The sequence below is a fragment of the Penaeus japonicus genome, unplaced genomic scaffold (genome assembly GCF_977035675.1).
Source record: "Penaeus japonicus unplaced genomic scaffold, GWHDUDI00000001_assembly GWHDUDI00000026, whole genome shotgun sequence".
NCBI lineage: Eukaryota > Metazoa > Arthropoda > Malacostraca > Decapoda > Penaeidae > Penaeus > Penaeus japonicus.
In genome coordinates this window covers 32,844,198-32,861,697 of record NW_028234428.1, presented here as the reverse complement: position 1 = coordinate 32,861,697, position 17,500 = coordinate 32,844,198, and the positions used below count along the sequence as shown (strand labels likewise).

At 35.8% G+C, this 17,500-nt stretch overlaps 1 protein-coding gene across 1 annotated transcript in view; it reads left to right on the top strand.

Moving 5' to 3' along the window:
- The window catches only part of Vps13D (vacuolar protein sorting 13D), a 58,941-nt gene that overhangs the window by 39,418 nt on the left and 2,023 nt on the right, over positions 1–17,500 (top strand). Inside the window, exons 60-70 of the mRNA XM_086552409.1 lie at positions 4,149–4,383; positions 5,519–5,699; positions 6,306–6,335; positions 8,278–8,456; positions 8,990–9,124; positions 9,507–9,659; positions 10,157–10,303; positions 10,447–10,619; positions 11,116–11,335; positions 11,555–11,729; positions 16,926–17,125. Of these exons, the coding sequence (XP_086408535.1) occupies positions 4,149–4,383; positions 5,519–5,699; positions 6,306–6,335; positions 8,278–8,456; positions 8,990–9,124; positions 9,507–9,659; positions 10,157–10,303; positions 10,447–10,619; positions 11,116–11,335; positions 11,555–11,729; positions 16,926–17,125 (1,828 nt within the window). The remainder of the gene's footprint in view (positions 1–4,148; positions 4,384–5,518; positions 5,700–6,305; positions 6,336–8,277; positions 8,457–8,989; positions 9,125–9,506; positions 9,660–10,156; positions 10,304–10,446; positions 10,620–11,115; positions 11,336–11,554; positions 11,730–16,925; positions 17,126–17,500) is intronic.

The following is a 17,500-nucleotide window of genomic DNA, read 5'->3' as shown; positions in this document are numbered from 1 at the left end:
GAGTTATCTTATTCATTTGGTTTAGATGTTGCTATTCTTTTTTGTAAAAACCTTTGCCTTGCTTTTTTTATTTTTTTTATTTATTATTTTTTTTGTTTTTTGTTTTTTCATCATTTATTTGTCTTTATTCTCTTTTTCTTAGTTTTTTTTTTTTTTTTTTTTTTTGAAAGTAATGAGTTTCAGAAATTTGTTTTCTGGGCCAGTGCTTGGTATCCTTTTCACTGCTCACATTCAAGCATTTTCCTGCGGTTAAAACGTAAAAAATAATTGGCTTTTTTTGGAAATGCTTTTCTTCCCACCATGTTGAGAGGCCCTTTAACTAATGGTATCTTTTATCCCCCTGGGAAGAAGGTTGCCATTACTCATGTAAGTATCCCACATTCTTTGGAATGTTGCCACTCGTCCCCTGCTTGCCAGCCTTCATTGTGCGCACGTAGCTTGCCACTTAATGTCACAGGCTTTGCCAACAGTATGCAACCCTAGTGACAACCTTGTAAGAATCTTTGCAATGTTTATTCGTGGGAAGAGAATTGAGGTCTGATAGCATAGTGAAGCTGTTAGGTTGTTAGGTGATAGATTGTTGTAAGTTTTTCATGTGTCCAGTGGCTCAGTAAGTTTGTAAATTTTATTACTATGGCATTCATCTGTCACTGCCACATTTATTGTTTAAGAGAAGGTTTTTGTAATAGTTTTCCCATAGCAGGATTGGATAGGGAGAAAGGGCTCACTTTGTATGTGGTTATTATTTTGCACGGCATCAGGATTATCAGCAGTGGATTAATGATTACCTTTTACGACTTCAACTTTTTAATTTTTACATGAAGGTCCTTTTCTCTGATAATTGAAATGCCCCCCACCCAGAATATCTGTAAGTTCATATGGCTTTTGAGGTCATTTTTTTGAAAGAAGGATGGTTTTCTCAACTTTTTTTTTTTTTTTTTTTTTTTTTTTTTTTTTATAGTAAGATAGAATTTAGTTTATTAGCAAGGAGGGATTTGCAGTTTGTCAGTGAGAAACAGCTTACTATTTTTTATACTTCTATCCTTGATTGATTTTTTTTTATTCATGTTTGTCTTTTGCCAGTCGCTTCAAAATGTGAGAATGATTATGGTAATTGTTGAATTTTTACTAGAAATTAAGACTGTTATTAGCTTAGTGGTGGTATGAAGGACATAACTGATACCTGTTTTTTAGAGAAAGAATATACAAATTGAATATTGCATTATCTTTGAGATAGACATTGGTTTTGTTCCTTTACTCTGTATCTTGGCCAGCTGTGAATTTTAAAATAGATTACCTCTTTGGTGGCAGTCACAGATGAGACTGAAATGACAAGGCCAAGGGTCCCTTTGAATAGACTCATCCCATTGTTCGGAACTGCTTTGTGCTTCAGGAAGCTTACTGGATTCTCCAGCTTTTGCCTTATATTAACTGGTGATGAATTTGAATGGACATTTTTGTTTATTGATGATGATGTACAAATTCTGTTTGGTTATGGTTATGATTCTTTGTAATATTATATAGCATAGTCATAGCAAATTTTGAAGGAGTGAATGCCTGACTGCTTGAAAAGGCAGTGTGAAGGATTTTGCAAGAATCAATTCCCCGAAGATGATTAAAAGATTGAATTGTTAGTTGAATGATTCAGCATAATCCAAAGGAAAAGGTAAATTGTTTTTTACATACAGAAATTTTTTTCTCTCTAATCTGTCAGATATTAGATATAAGTACTGTAATGGTAGTATTATGTGTTAAGAAACTATTTAGATTTTTTGTACATAGAAATCCTGTTGTAGTGTAAACATTTTATGTAGCATACCTTTTTTTGGCAGATGCTGGTACTTTATGATAATTCTTTAAAGGACCAAAGTGTATTATTGTACTCAGTAATTTCAAGTCGATTGAAACTTTTTTCTTCTCCTCTTAGTTAAAGAGGTTGCCCAGATTGTGCTGTTGATTCTTGCATCTGTTCCTGTCTGGCAAAATAACATTGCATGGGATTTTCCTCTTATATAGGAATTAGTGAGTGGAATAGTGACATAGTTTACAGTGAAGCAGCTATTCCAAATCTCTACAACCTGTAACTTATTGTTCTGTTTACACACAGTCACAGGCCCATGCACACATACATAAAGACAAAAAGCAAAAAAAAGTAAGAAACAAAACAGAGAAAATACAAAAACAAACAAATAATTACAGATAATCTTTACGAAAGGAATCTCTGATTTACTCAAAATGCTGGTTATGCCACAAGATACAGATCACAGGATATGGAGTGTGTCGAAACTTAATTCATTGGGGGCTGTGAAACATTAACATCTTTGATAACAATTTTTTCTTTTCTTTAGGTTCCTTGTAACCATAATTTGGGAGGAGTGACAACGGTACAAGGGGACTGAAACACACATGCATCCACCTTTCTCTCTCTCTCTCTCTCTCTCTCTCTCTCTCTCTCTCTCTCTCTCTCTCTCTCTCTCTCTCTCTCTCTCTCTCTCTCTCTCTCTCTCTCTCTCTCTTTCTCTCTCTCTCTCTTCTCCTCTCTCTCTTCTCTCCCTTCTCTCTCTTTCTCTTTCTCTCTCTCTCTTTCTCCCTCCCCCTCTTTCCCTCTCTCTCACTCTCTCCCTCTCTCTCTCTCTCTCACTCTCTCCCTCTCTCTCTCTCTCTCTCTCACTCTCTCTCTCTCCCTCTCTCTCTCTCTCACTCTCACTCTCTCACTCTCTCTCTCTCCCTCTTGATTTTTAGCGTGAAAAGTAAATAAGGCTTTAGAAATGTCTTTAAATGCCGAGTATCAACTCCAAATGTAACCCACATAGATATGCATGTGGATGATGATTGCTGACTTATGATCTGATGGTTAAAGGAATCTCTTCCTAACCTTTTTTGTGTTTCAAAAGTCATTTTTTTCTTCTTTTATTTGCATTTTGTAGAAGACAAAAGATCTGGGCTGGTTGTTCCGTCTTCTTTGAAGGGAAGGGACTTGTCGAAGTGACAAAAGGAAAAAAATCTAATAGATGTGTGAAAGTATTTTTTGCTCTGCTTTTTTCTTTCATCTTCTTTTTTATAATGCATGCAATATATTTTCTTCTACTGATTTCCTTTAGGTCATGTAAGAAAAAAAGATGTTCGATGCAGATTTGAAAATATAAGGTAAAGACGCTGAAGTGTTTACCGGAGATGTATTTATTAACAAAATTACTGATTTGCGAATACTAATGATAGAACCGACCAAAATGCCATTAGCATTGAAAAGTGTGCACACTCTCCTATCTTACCAAAATACTTTCTTGACAAATGTTTATTTTAGGAATACTTGAAAATCAAATTAGTTGCAATGTATAGGCTTTTTAAACAGTTTATGGTGCTCACTACCACTACAAAATCTTGCCCTTGCTAGGCACAACCTTCCTTATAACACTTCATGCACTCACTGCAACATCTATTTTATTTTAGCTTATTTATTGGTTTTATTTTATTCTGTTTTCTATTTTATTCTTTGTATGTGGGATTAGTTATATGACTGGCCTTTTGGGAGATGTAAGTTCGACTTGACAGAAGTAGTTAGGATTCATGTTAGTGAATGTTCGGTTATGAGATCTTTTGCAACAAAGTTAGATATGTAATTTTTTTTTTAGAGATAGCTATTTTTTTCAGGTATGTCAGATTTTCTAGAAATCTTACATCATATATTGAGAAATGTTTGTTTGTATACTCGGTGCATGAAATTTAGAAATAAAAGAAATTTCATGAAAGCAAACCATAAAAGATGTAAAAAATATATATATAATATATCACAAGACAATGAACTGTCATAGTAATGACTTATTATGTGCAGAGTATATTGATAATGCTTTAATGAAGGGAGCAATTATAAGATATATAAAGGTGGCTATATGATTCACTGGTAAGTGACTCATTCCAGGTGGTAAAGATACTTAGAAGGGAAAGCTACTCAGAGGGAAGGTTTTAAAGAATACTGAATATCGAAACCCAGAAAAAAATTGAATACTAATTGTCAGAATGATCTTTCATAGAACCATGTTGCCTTTGTTTTCACTTAAGTCTGTGATCATCATCTGTTACTTAGACTGGATTTAAGTAGTGTCCCCTGCCCTTCAAAGGAACCCTTATCATGCCCCTAAAACCAACAGGGCTTGTGGCAGTAGCAGTGCCGACGGCAGCGACGTAACCTTAGACCCCACCGATGTTGAGTGCCAGCAGCTAGTCCTGGACGTGCCAGAGGGGACGCGGGTCAAACTGGCCCGCAAGGAAGTCTCACGCACGCAGCTGTGGCGCATGACCTCCACAGGGATGCTGCAGCACGAGGGGTCGTCCCCTCCTCACGATCCATCCAGCAAGAAGTCACGGAGCAACTCTAATATTCTGGTAATTGTTTAGATGTTTCGTTTTAGTCGGTGCTATGATGCCTATATTTCAAGGTGTATATTGTCTCGAAAATATTTATGGAATGTTTCCCATGCTTTTGTTTTAGATGCGTTTTTATATATATATTTTGTGCATACATTTTCATAGGTTCATGATGTGCCAAGTTTTTTTCTCTCCTTTGTTTATGGCATTAACCATTTCTCGATAATTTAATACACACCGTAGCCTCGTTTAAAAGGATTGCAGTAGAAGATCAATCCTGATACCTCATTAATCATCACTTGATGTTTTTTTTGTTTTTTTTCATCATGCATGTGCCTATTAAAACCTATACAGTGCATTTCTGTATTTTGTTCATGCAGCTTTGGCCTTTTAGGTTATGCGAGATGCTGCAATGCAAATGTAGCACTTGTTAGGTGCCATGGATAGATAGAAAATAAGAAAATTAAAATGTATCTGGTGCATGTGCAGGCAAGGGACTCCGCTAAGAGCAGGAAATCCAAAGTCCAATCTCTTGTGACAAAGGTGAAAGATCTTGACCGTAGGCGGAAGCTCAAGAACAGGCAGCCGTACTTGGTATGACTCACAGTGACGTTAGATGAATAATTGCACATGTGCTTTGGTAGAGGGAGGCTTTTTCTTTTTTTGTCTTCTTCTTCTTCTTCTTCAAATTATTCAAATTATTCAAATTATTCTTCTTCTTCAAATTCTTCTTCTTCTTCTTCTTCTTCTTCCTCTTTTGTGTTAATTCAGGGAGACTCAGGTTTGTCCCTGATGTGCATGATGATGGTGATTTGGGTTATGAAGCGGATCATCAACTTTCCTTTGCGAGTCACGTGATTTCTCTCAGCTGATTCTGTTTTCTTTTCTTGTTCCTCACGTTTTTTTGATTGCTTTTTTTTTTCTTACGATTTGTCTTCAGATTAATGTTCAGTAGAACATAACACGATAAACAAGTATTATGTTTTTTCTTTGGGTTATAAATGTTTTTTATGTTGATAGCAACACTTTGTTCTTACATAAAACAGTGGTAAACAGAACTCATCTTAGGCTTTTTAACAGAAGATGCTTCATCATAGAAATACTTGCTTCCATCTACCCTTTTTCTGACCTTCAGTCACAATCTTAATTGCAGGTCCTAGACATCGCAGGTCCAGCACCACAGCCCACAGAATACACACCCCTGATGCTGCGAAAGCCCGACGAGAGGAGGTCCCTCACACAAACGTGGAGGTTCACCGAAGACGGCAGACTCTGCTGCGTGCACGTCAACATGTACGTGCAGGCTAAGGATGGGTTCCTTGGATTGGCTCCTGGTGAGTATTAGTGATTTTTATTGTTATGATTGCATAGATTTGATTTTGCTTTTAATGCTTTATATGGACTGTGTTTTGTTCATTTTAGTAAATTTTATGATTGATGATATTTTGAGAGTTGATGATATTTTGGGAGTGTAGAAGGAAGAGGCGACAGATAGAGATTTTCTCTTTAAAATTTATATATATATATATATATATATATATATATATATATATATATATATATATATTACATATATTATATATATATATATATATATATATATATATATATATATATATTACATATATTACATATATATATAATATAATATATAAATATATATATTATATAAATAAGATAAATTGACTGATGATAAGAAATAGACATTCTCATGACCATTTATTATGGTCAGTGAAGATGATCTCAAGGGAGAATTTACAACAATTTTAAACATTTAAGAATATCTTAATGATGAGAGGAAGTGAAAAATAAAGAGCTAGACTCTAAGGCTTTGGCTTTTGAGACTCAGAATGAATGATCTGCATGTTAAATTGGCATAGTCTTAAGGATTACAGATGAATTGGCTTTTCAGTGATTCCTATAAATTTGTACTATTACAGGGGCAGGATGTGGGGGGTCATGGCAGCTGTGTAGGTATTCAAAGTAGAAGGGCACATCCAAGTAGACAATACTTCTTTTGATAGAAAAAAAATGTTTGAATCTTTTGCTTTGAAATAGCTTTTGGATATGTACCCATAGAATAGTATCTTATAGTAGAAATTGGCGACATTTTTGAAAGCTTTGATAATGAATAGAACAAGTTAGCTTTAGCTGCGAGTCGAACCAAGCAGAGAAGTAATACTTGGATAAACCCTCTGTGCTTTATTTTGTCTGTTGCTCATTCACTCCAGCCACTACTGTCAGCTTCTTTAATTTTACTCTCACGTCACGGGGAATCATCTTGGCGAAAAGGATAGCCCAAATGTGGGGGAAATGGATTATATTCATAGAGATAGGCTACTTGTATAGGGAAACCCAAGACTAGTTTTTTAGTTTTTCACTTAGCATTCTTGTTTTTTAATCAGTGAATTTCCTATATATTTTATTATTATTTTTTCTATGATTATTTATTTATTTTGCCCCTATTTGTTATATATGGTCCTGGCCATTATAAAAGATTAAAAATTAATATTGGAGTGTTACTGTGACAGGTATCGTTACAGTTTTAATTTGCACCATCCGTACAGTAGTTCAAAAAGTTTTAAATCTGGAAATGTTCTTTTGGGATGAGAATTAATATGAGGATAGCAGGAGTTGAATGATAGTTCCTTTTGCAAGTTTCCTATCATAAGGAATCCTTGTCTCTCATATATATTTTAAAGGAAAATAACTTTGTGCTTTTCATATCATGTTCATCTTGCAAAAATGTGTTTTTAAAGATTTATTTCAATGGCAGTGTTGTTTTATGGAGTCAAGAGTGTACTCTGACTTTCATTCATTTTACATAAGGTATATAATGGGATTAGTTTTGGGTGTGTCTAGTAAAAAAATTTGTAATTTATTTAATTTGCTGGGTAAATCACTATTGTTATCTTTATTGATGCTTTGCTGGTATATATATTTTTGATATAGTACTAGTTTTTTGTCTTGGTACTACTAATTTTTAATTGAATTCAGCAGCAACTGTATTCATTTTTTAAGCCGAATTCCAGCTCAGCAGGACAGAGCATAGGCTATATTGTAGGTAAATTGTACTTAAAAAAAAAAAAAAATACTGATATGGTCCAGAGAGCCTATTCACAGGTATTAGTGATGACTTTCGGCTTCATTTCATTTATGACTGTTTTTATGAAGATCATTTTATTTTTCGCCAGGCTGTACCCTTGGATCGTTCAAATGAATGGCTAATCCATTAACTGTTGACTGAATATGGGAAATTGATACTATTGATAGACAGGAGGCATACATAATTTAAACTGATACCTTGAGCATTTAGATGATTTGTCAGTACAGACAGATCATTTGTGTATGATCCCTCGACAGAAGGATTGATCCTGCTATTAATCCCTTGCTTTAAGTCACATAATTGAAGAATAAGTTGAAATTAACATAATAATAATGTTTTAGTGTAAGACGCTATGAAAATTGATAGAACAAATAACTGCTTTTGTATGTAGAGAAATCAGGCTGAATCACAAGCTAAACATGCTATTGAATGTTAACTTATGTATGAAGAACTGAACATTAATCTTATGTATGAAGAAATTAACATTAATCTTGAGAATGGAGCACTGAACATTAACTTTATTTTTGGAGAACAAAATATTTTGAATGGAAATGAAGCATGCTACACATCTATTGCATATTATTCTTATTGATGCAGGAACTAACTGAATGATAATGTTATAGATAAATATTATAAAATATTAGCAGCATACCCCTTAAACAATCTTTAACTAATTCTTATTTTGTATATTTCTATGTGCTATAGTAGATCCCTCTCCCCAGAAATAGATTATGCATTCATATTAGAAAATATTGAATAAAGAAAAGAAAGAGAGAGAGAGAAAAAGAAAAACCTTCTGCTTTCAGGGAATGATGTAGTGCTGGGTCCGCCCCAAATGGTCCACTATGGAACAATGGAGAATGGAATACCTTTGGAACAAGCTATATCCAGGCAGCGATTGCGGCCGGGCTCAGGAGTGCTAGCTGTCAAGGTGGACACAGATGGACCAACAAGAGTCCTGCAGATTACTGATGTTCATAGCAAGGTGAGTTATGCAACTGAAATAAGGTGCAAATGTTTGGAATATAAAGAACAAAAGCACATACAGGCACATGTACATGCAGTGTTGGATTTTATAGAAGTACACTGTATTTTCCTTGGAAATATATATATATATATATATATTGTAAGGGTTTTTCACTAACTTATGGCACATGCACATGCAGTGTTGGATTTTATAGATTACACTGTAATCTATAAAAAAAAATATATATATATATATATATTTATATATTTATATATATATTGTAAGGGTTTTTCACTTCTGTACCATTCATTTTTTCTCCAATTTGTCTCAAAAATATACATAGCTATAAACACAAATACAAGCAGGTGCACAAATATATAAACAAACATTAATCACCCAACACCCTAGACTCTACTCATAATCCTAATATTATTTTGAAGAACATATATTTTTTTTTTAACCAAACACAGACACTCTTGAAAACTCACTGATATAAATGGAACCAGCTCCCTCCTTCATAAATTAGTGCATGATCTTTTCTCCAATTACAGAACGCCTCCATGGTGGCCCGAACCGAGAGCGGAGACTGGGTGAGTGTGAGCGAGGAAGGTGGAACGACTACCATTAAGAAGACCAGCGCTGGAACTCAGCAGGTCAAGGAGGGATCCAATCTTCAGGAAGTGCAGGTGATTTTTTTTTTTTCTTCTTCTTCTTTTCTTGTATTTTTGTGTTTTTTCTTAATTATTCCTCCTCCCCTTCCCCCTCCTCCTCCTCCTCCTCCTCCTCCCCTTCCCCTCCCCTTCCCCCTCTTCCTCCTTCCCCTCCCTCTCCTTTTCCTCCCCCACCCCCTTCTTCTCCTCCCCCTCCTCCTTCTCCTCCTTCTCCCCCTCCTTCTTCTCCTCCTCCTCCTCCTCCTCCTCCTCCTCCTCCTCCTCCTCCTCCTCCTCCTCCTCCTCCTCCTCCTCCTCTTCCAGTTGCAGTAAAAAAGACAAAAACAAAAAAGAGCTAATTGAAAGACGATTGACCACATCTGCCAGCCTTCTCACTCGATGTCCTCTATGTCCTCAGATCCAGCTGAACATCAGAGGGGGCTTAGGCTTGTCGGTCATCCAGCGCAGCCCCCCAGAGGAGCTCATCTATGCCAAATTCACCGATATTGTCTTTGAGTACCAGAGCTCCACGCAACATCACTCTGTACACTGTAGTGTCAGAGATATTCAGGTGAGTAGCTGTATATATTATGTTCATTTGGGTGGGAGAGAGAATAGAATGTCTTGTATTCAGAAAAGTATTTAGGTTACTTTGTTTTGCATGGGTGGGTAGTTAGTTTCTGTATTAACCCATTCGCGCCGGTTGACTTGCTATCACATTCAGTGGTTTTTGGGTGAGACGCCGGCGACAAGATATTTGGTCATTAGGCCGGCGCTCAGGTTGAGCAGGCGTACAGCGCTCACTCGTGGCTAGTGCGCCCGAGAATCCCGAGGTGTTAGGCTTATACATTCGATTACCCCAGCATTCCCACCATTTAGAGCCGGAATAGCCCCGGCATGAATGGGTTAAGGCTCCCAAGGATTAGAGGAAGAATTTCTCAACCTTCTTGTGAAAGGCCACGTCTTAAAGAAAACTAAGAATGAAAGAAGGAAGGAGAAAATATGTTTTATCTTACATTTATTGGGTAATTAGTTGTTAATTTTGTGCTTCACTTTTCTTATTTAAAGGTGGATAATCAGCTGTTGAATGCTCAGTGTCCTGTTGTCCTCTATGTAACTCCACAAAGCAAGATGGATGAAACACGACATCTCCCTGCTCTCTATCTCACTGCCCATCATCTGGTATCCTCATGCAGCAATGCCTACATCTTCAAGGTGAGTTAATGCTTTTTATTAGTTAATATGTACATTTAAAAAAAAAAAAAATTGAGCTATTTATATTTTGTATTAACTAAGCTATTTTTGTAGTGCATATGGTCAAATAGTGAGTAATAATGACTAAATGATCTCAAAAACAGAACCTGATGGTGACCTTAAAGAACCTCACACTGACAATAGAGGAAGCCTTGCTCTTCAAGTTGTTCCTCATGGCTGGCTATGATCAGTCGGATTCGGAACTGGAGAAGGTGGAGGAACACCAGTATGACATGCGGAGAATGCTAGCTGCTGCCACCTCGGTCAATGCTACAAGGTAGAACAAAGGATGATGGTGAATCTCATGGGCTGACAGAAACAAGGGCATTTTCTAAGTCTTTGTCCGAATGAACAAATTATATTGGTTCATAGGTTGTGTGTTTGATTATTTATCATATGATTTCAAGGTAGCTAAATTATTTATGTTGGTTTATATAAAATGGATTTGAAAGAAGGAAAGAAAAGAAATATTTATTTTTTTATGGGAGGATAGATTTAATAAATTGCCATAGAGATTCTATCTTACAAATATTTGTATGAGTTCCCATAAGGGGGCAATGGCAAAAGACTCTTTTGTTTTGGTTTGTATTGGAGAAAAATGTAAAATTCAACAAATAATATGCACTGATTTACTCAAAAAGACAAACAAAATACAACAGGAGTACAATATATAATAAAGACAAGCAGTTGGAGATGATTATGTAGGATTCCACTAATAAGGACTTATGGAGATTGATGCAAGGGTACTAACTCTGTTTCTGTCATTATTTCAGATACTATTTTAGTAATCTAGAACTTCAACTTAACCAAGTCAGGCTAAGTGTCCTAACATCGAAAAAACTAAGCCCCGACCTCCAGAATATTAAACGTAAAATGGGTCTTACCCTTGTCCGCTTCGAGCATGCAAGCGTTAACCTAGAACCCTTCAGGCGATGCCATCCCTTTGAGACATCACGTTTCTTGTTTGACTGCATCACCAAGCATTACAAGGAGGTAAGTTATAATTTGTGTGTGATCCTGCAGATACTTTGATAAGGATAACTTGATGTGTGATATTGATCTACAAGAGAAGTAACAGTTAGCCTTAAAAACTGTTTTTCTCATGTTAATATTGATGCATAATGTATAATAATGTTACATTGATGGATATTGGATCTCTGTTGATTATGTCACCTATTTCTGGATCTCTGCTGATTATGTCACCTATTTCAGGAGCTGAAGTCCCAAGCCATGAGCATTTTAGGATCGACCGACTTCTTAGGTAATCCGTTTGGTTTCTTTGCTGACGTGAGCGAGGGCGTAAGTGAGCTGGTTCACGAAGGCTCTGTTGGTGGTCTTGTGTGGAACGTGACGCATGGCATGGCCAATTCTACTGCCAAGGTGACGGGTAAGCTTTTTGGCCTGCTGCAATATATTTGCTTTTCCTTTTCAGCTGTCGTACTGTGGATTTTATTGTGTTGTGATTTGAGTCTGTAGATAAGAGTCTCATGATCAGCTTTTCCTTGTTGTACTTGACCATATCTATTGTAATTTTGTTGATTGCAAGTGATTTATGTGTAGCTTCCACCAGTGCGTTTGTCACAAGAGGACGATTGATGTGAGGTAAACGTTCAGCCTTTTGTTTCAGGGTGTGACACTTATTGCAACATCTCGTCACAAGGCAGATTAAACTCAAAAACAATTCATTAATTCTTAACAAGATACAGAGCAGAATCTTGAGTGAGAAAGACCATGGAGGAAAATCTTACTTTTTACATAAGCATCACTTTAATGAACACGTCTCCCTGATTCCTAAAAGATAAGTGCTATTCTGAGCTAATGGATAGAACATGACAGGTAATGGGAAAAAGAAAAATTGTAGACCACTTTTCCAGATGTGTAATAAAGTAATTACAATTGTTAGTTGTTGTCTCATCTTGTATCTTATCTTTCCAAACGGTCATTGCTGGGTAATGCTTTGATTATATTTTTCAAAGATGATTCTTTTTAGACTTCAAGGGGCTATCACACAAGGGTAATTTTTTGTGTGCTTTCTACAATCTACATGCCTACTGTGTACTTTCTTCAAATTTAGGCAGATTAATGACTTTATACAAAAGTTCCTTGGGAGTTCCGCCACTGAATCTGTACTCACGACAACAGACAAAGGGAGAGCTTTAGTTTGAGTACTACATAGAAAAGAAACTTATTGTTGTTTGTTAGAATATAAGCAATCAAAAGAAGACAAGCCCAAGGATATATAACTTCACAAATCATCAATAATATTATAATGATGATAACATTGTTTACATTAGATAGCTTGGAATTCCACTCAAGGATTATCCCCCTTTTGGTTAAGCACAGGAGCACTATCAAGGGGATTAGAGGAGCTGTAGAGTCACCTCCGAGAATAGATATATATATATAGCCTCTGATAGTCTGAAATTTGCTGAACAATATTGTGCTGTTATAGTATGTAAAAAAAAGTTTGAAGCCAACCTAGACACGCCTTTAAAGGGTTTGCGAGCAACTTTCTTGTGATTTGCAAAGACGAGTACAGAATGAAACATTTGCGCTTTGTGTGATTGCGAGTACACAAATTGTGAAGAGAATAGATTGTAGATTGTAGAAAATATGCAAAAATTTTCCCTTATGCAATACTCCTTTTAGAGGGTTAGTGAAATCTCCTCCTCCTCCTCCTCCTCCTCCTCTATTTCTTACTCAGTACTTAACCCATTCGTGCCAGTTGATCTCCTATCACGTAGTCGAAAAATATCGCCACTCGCTTATTATCTTCCTGACGTAAGCGGGAGTAGGCAAAAATACATCCCATCATGAATGGGTTAAAGGATTGTGTAGAAGTAAATGATATTTGTATTGCTGATCTGGAATAGATATTTTGCACTGTAACCTATACACACCTATAGTTATTTATGGAGGATCTGCTGGTGTCGGTGGGCGACATTTTTATAAAACAAGAAAGAGCTCAGAGTAGTACTTAAGGAAGGGATCTGTATTACTAATACTTTTAATTGAAAAATAGACACAAGTAATGATTTCCTTCATCTCCTTCTCTTTAAGTATGCCTATTGATTGGAAGTTATCAACACTAGATTAGAAGTTGTTTTTATTTTTTGTTATGGTAGGTATCACAAAAAATAAATTTAGTTATCTAGATTAATTGATTCTGTTGTTTTTCTTCCATATTGATGTTTAATACCACTCTTTTTTATTGATTTGATTTACTGTTTAGTTTTTCCTCTTTTTTTTTCTTTTTTTTCTTTTTTTTTCATCTTAGACATTCATAGGATACTCCTTTAACCCATTGGTTGCAGATAGCATCATTTGCTGTCAAGGCAAGCAATAGGCCTAGACTTGGATATATGATAATGCTGACACGCTGTATAAAGGCTGTATACACTTATTAAAACATACCGCAGCCAAAGGGTTAAACAAAGAAGGCAATATATTATGATACTGCAACTTGCTATAGTTCTTTAATTTTATGTATGCTCAATCAAGTTGCCTTACAAAATAATCATGATGCTGATAGTCCTTTACAAGTTGACATGATATATCTTCCCGAGAATAATATTAAAGAAAATAGATTGTCCAAGTGCCCAGCCAGACAATATGAACCTTAACCCATTCGCGCCGGAGGACGTGCTGACATGTTTCGTGGATTTTGCATCAGACGCCGGCGACGAGATATTTGGTCAAGGCTGGCGTTCGGCGTGAGCGAGCAAACAGCCCAGGCTTGCGGCTAGGGCGCCCGAGAGTCCTGAGGCATTAGGCTTATGCGTTTGAAAACCCCGGCATTCTGACCAGTCAGAGCCGAAACAGCCCTGGTGTGAATGGGTTAAGGAAAGGAGGCGGGCTTGAAAGGTTCTTAGCATAAAAGGAGCAAGTCCCTTTTGAAAATCAGAATACACGAAAGGCTGGAAGGATACAGTTAGTAGTTGAGGATATTAGGAAAGTAAACCTTACAGCCTGTAGTTATTTTTTCATGTAGGCTTTGGTGAATACAGTTGGGTTGTATTTGTATTGAAGTACTGTAATATTTGCCATTAGACCATATACCTTACAGAAGCTGTAGAACCTTATTTTTTGTGCTAGTAATGCATCAACAGGTTTGTATGATTGCAAGGATTCTTTAAAGTTGAAGTGCCACTAACCAAATATATATAGTGTGTTTGTGTGTGTTTGAGTGTGTGTTTGAGCAAAGAATGTGTTGCCATATGTGTGCCGACACTCCTAATATGCACATGAGATAAACTTTTGCTGTGTATTGATGTGTTTTTTAAAGTAGCAGTGAAGTAGATGTTAAGGTACTACCTTTTCAGTTTGGTAAGTTTGACTTTGAATGGGCAGGCGAATTAAGGAGGATCTGTCCGTAGTATTTTTTAAGAGTTTTCTTTTTTTCTTTTAGTGTAGCTCCTGCCAGAATCGTATTTAGTTTGCTGATTGTTATGGTAGTTATATAGATTGTTAGGATTGGTTCTGCCTAGATGACTACTCTCTTGTCTTGCTTTTAAACTTTGTTGTTATTTTCAATTCTGATATAGATATTGTGAAAATGTTTAAAGATTTTGATTTTTTTTGTGAATGTTTATAGTAATATATATAATTTTTTGGGGAGTTTTAATATAAGAAATAGTATTTTTTTAAACATTCTTGTTTTAGATGAATTAGCAGTTAGCATTAACCATATATAGCAAGGTCACTCATAACAGATGATATGTTAATGCAATTTTTCTCTAGGAAAGAAATATGCACTTGAGGAGTCTTTTTTTTTTTTTTTGAGGAAGTAGATTACTTAATTTTGTATATAGCATATTTTTGTTTGTGTGGTATACCATGAAGAAGACTGTGTTTTTTTCATCCTGATTTTGTGTGGTTCACCTTTGTGTTTTGTGAAACCTTGTTTTGCCTAAGCTTATGTCCTCTTCAGGGAATTTTTGAGTTTTATGGTAAATCAGCTAATGTGGGATTGTATCATTAGATATATATTGATATTTTTTTTAAGGACTAAGAGAAAGAACCCATGGAACATAATGTAACCATTAGGAAAGGAAAAAGATGAAGAAATAATTGTAAAAAGAATGGAAGATCTTGAAGATTCCCTGAAGATTAATTTGCTTCCTTGATTTTTCCTTCTTTCTACGTTCACCTGAATACCCGTCACCTTTTTTTTTTTAGCTTTTGTGATTTTACAAGGAAATTCAGCAAGCTTTTATTTTGCAAAACTTGTTTTTTTTTCCCCTTTGTCTCATGTTTTGTAATTTTGGTCTATATATATTTTATTTGCCAGCTATGCTAGTCATTACTGTCAGTCAGTATTTATTTTTTGCTCACAAATTATGAAGACTTATTTTTTGCTGCAAAAGTGATTTATTTAACTTGTATCAGAATTTTCCTCTTTTTAAGTTTTTGCTTAATCTCTTTTATCTTTATTTCATCCGTGCCAACACCCCATCCAGCTGATAGGCGGTCTTGTTACCAAGTGGGCAGAAGGCACCCGGCGTAACAGGGTTGTTCTAAAGCGCTTTTGGAGTCTTAAGGGTAGAGAATGAGAGCCGCCTTGAACCTTCGCGTGCATTGCTACTACAAGTGTTTGGTTATATACGCTGTTGTCATTTGGTGATTTATTGACTCGTTGTCATGAGTGCCCTCCTGTTACGTGTATGAATCCCTAGATGTTCAATGTGGTTATATGGCTGCTGTTGAGAAATGTGCTTTGTGGGTTGATGATGGTAAGATTTTGTTAGGAAGATGAAATACGCTAGTATGTGAACAGAGAACGGAGGTCAGATGTTGTTGGTGGAAAGTATGCCTGCAGGATAGATATCATGCAGTAGATACAATGTATTGTTTATCGATTGAGTATTAAAAGTAAGAGAAGGAGTAGAAGGCTTAGCCATATGACTCGAGTGTATGGGAAAGCTACAAGTTTTTTTGAATTTGGGGAAATGATTAATATCTCTGGTGACCCAATGGTACAAGTGCAGTTGTTGTGGATATGATATCTTTCGTGGCAGTCTAGATGAATTTGATAGTTTGTGAAATAGATTTGTCACTTTTGAATTTACTTAGGTTAATGAAATGATTCAAGTTGATATGCAAAAATTGTGCAGTTTGACAAGTAAAATTTAAAAAAATAATGTACCACTGTTTTTGGAAAATCTAAAATGAAGCTTTGAGAAACATAAGTAATAAATTATGTCATAAATTGTAGGGAAGAAGAGATCCCAGTGACAGGTTCATATATCAGTTCATGATTTGTGAATATATTGCTGATAACTTTGATCATATGGCAGCTGTGTTTAATATTGAAGGAGAAAACGGCTTGCAATTTTATTACAGAATTATAGACATATATAATATCTTGGTTAATTGTGCATCAGGTTTTTCAGGAATTTTAACATTTCAGAATATGCAGTATCTTGAGACATGAAAAAGCTACTGAAGAAGTGTTTGAAAATAGAATTAAATTAGTTTAGATTGTTAATCAAGAACATTGTTGGATATTTTTAGGTCGAGCAATCAACTCTTTTATATTGTGCACCAGGCTGTATCTTCTGTACTAAGGACAGCCCCCTTTCAGGTTCGCTGTCTGATGCTGTCGGCCGCGTGACGATGGACGACAAGCACGAGGAGCACCGTCAGAGGCTCCGCAACAAGCAGACAGCCAGTGGAGCTGAGCACATTGCCGCTGGAATACGGGGGCTTGGCCTAGGCTTGTACGGTGGCCTCACTAGTCTGGTGTCGCAGACGTATACCGGCGTCACGCAGGAGGGCATTCCAGTGCGTTCTCCGTTCTCGTCATGATTATCATCTTTGTTGTTAACATAATCGTGATTTACTTTATTATCATTATCACTAATTTATTGTATCAAATATGTATTTATTATATTTTCAATTGTCATGCCATTTCACATATTAATTATAAGTTATCATTACTGCATCATATCATGTCACATTATGTCATCATTATTATATATCATATTATATATCATATAATTCTTTTTAGTGTATCATAGTATATCATTACTATATCATATATCATTACTCTATCATATCATATCATATCATATATGATATATATTTATATGAATATTACTATTATGATTGCTATGACATAACAGTATCATTACTATATCACTGAAACCCCTACCATTG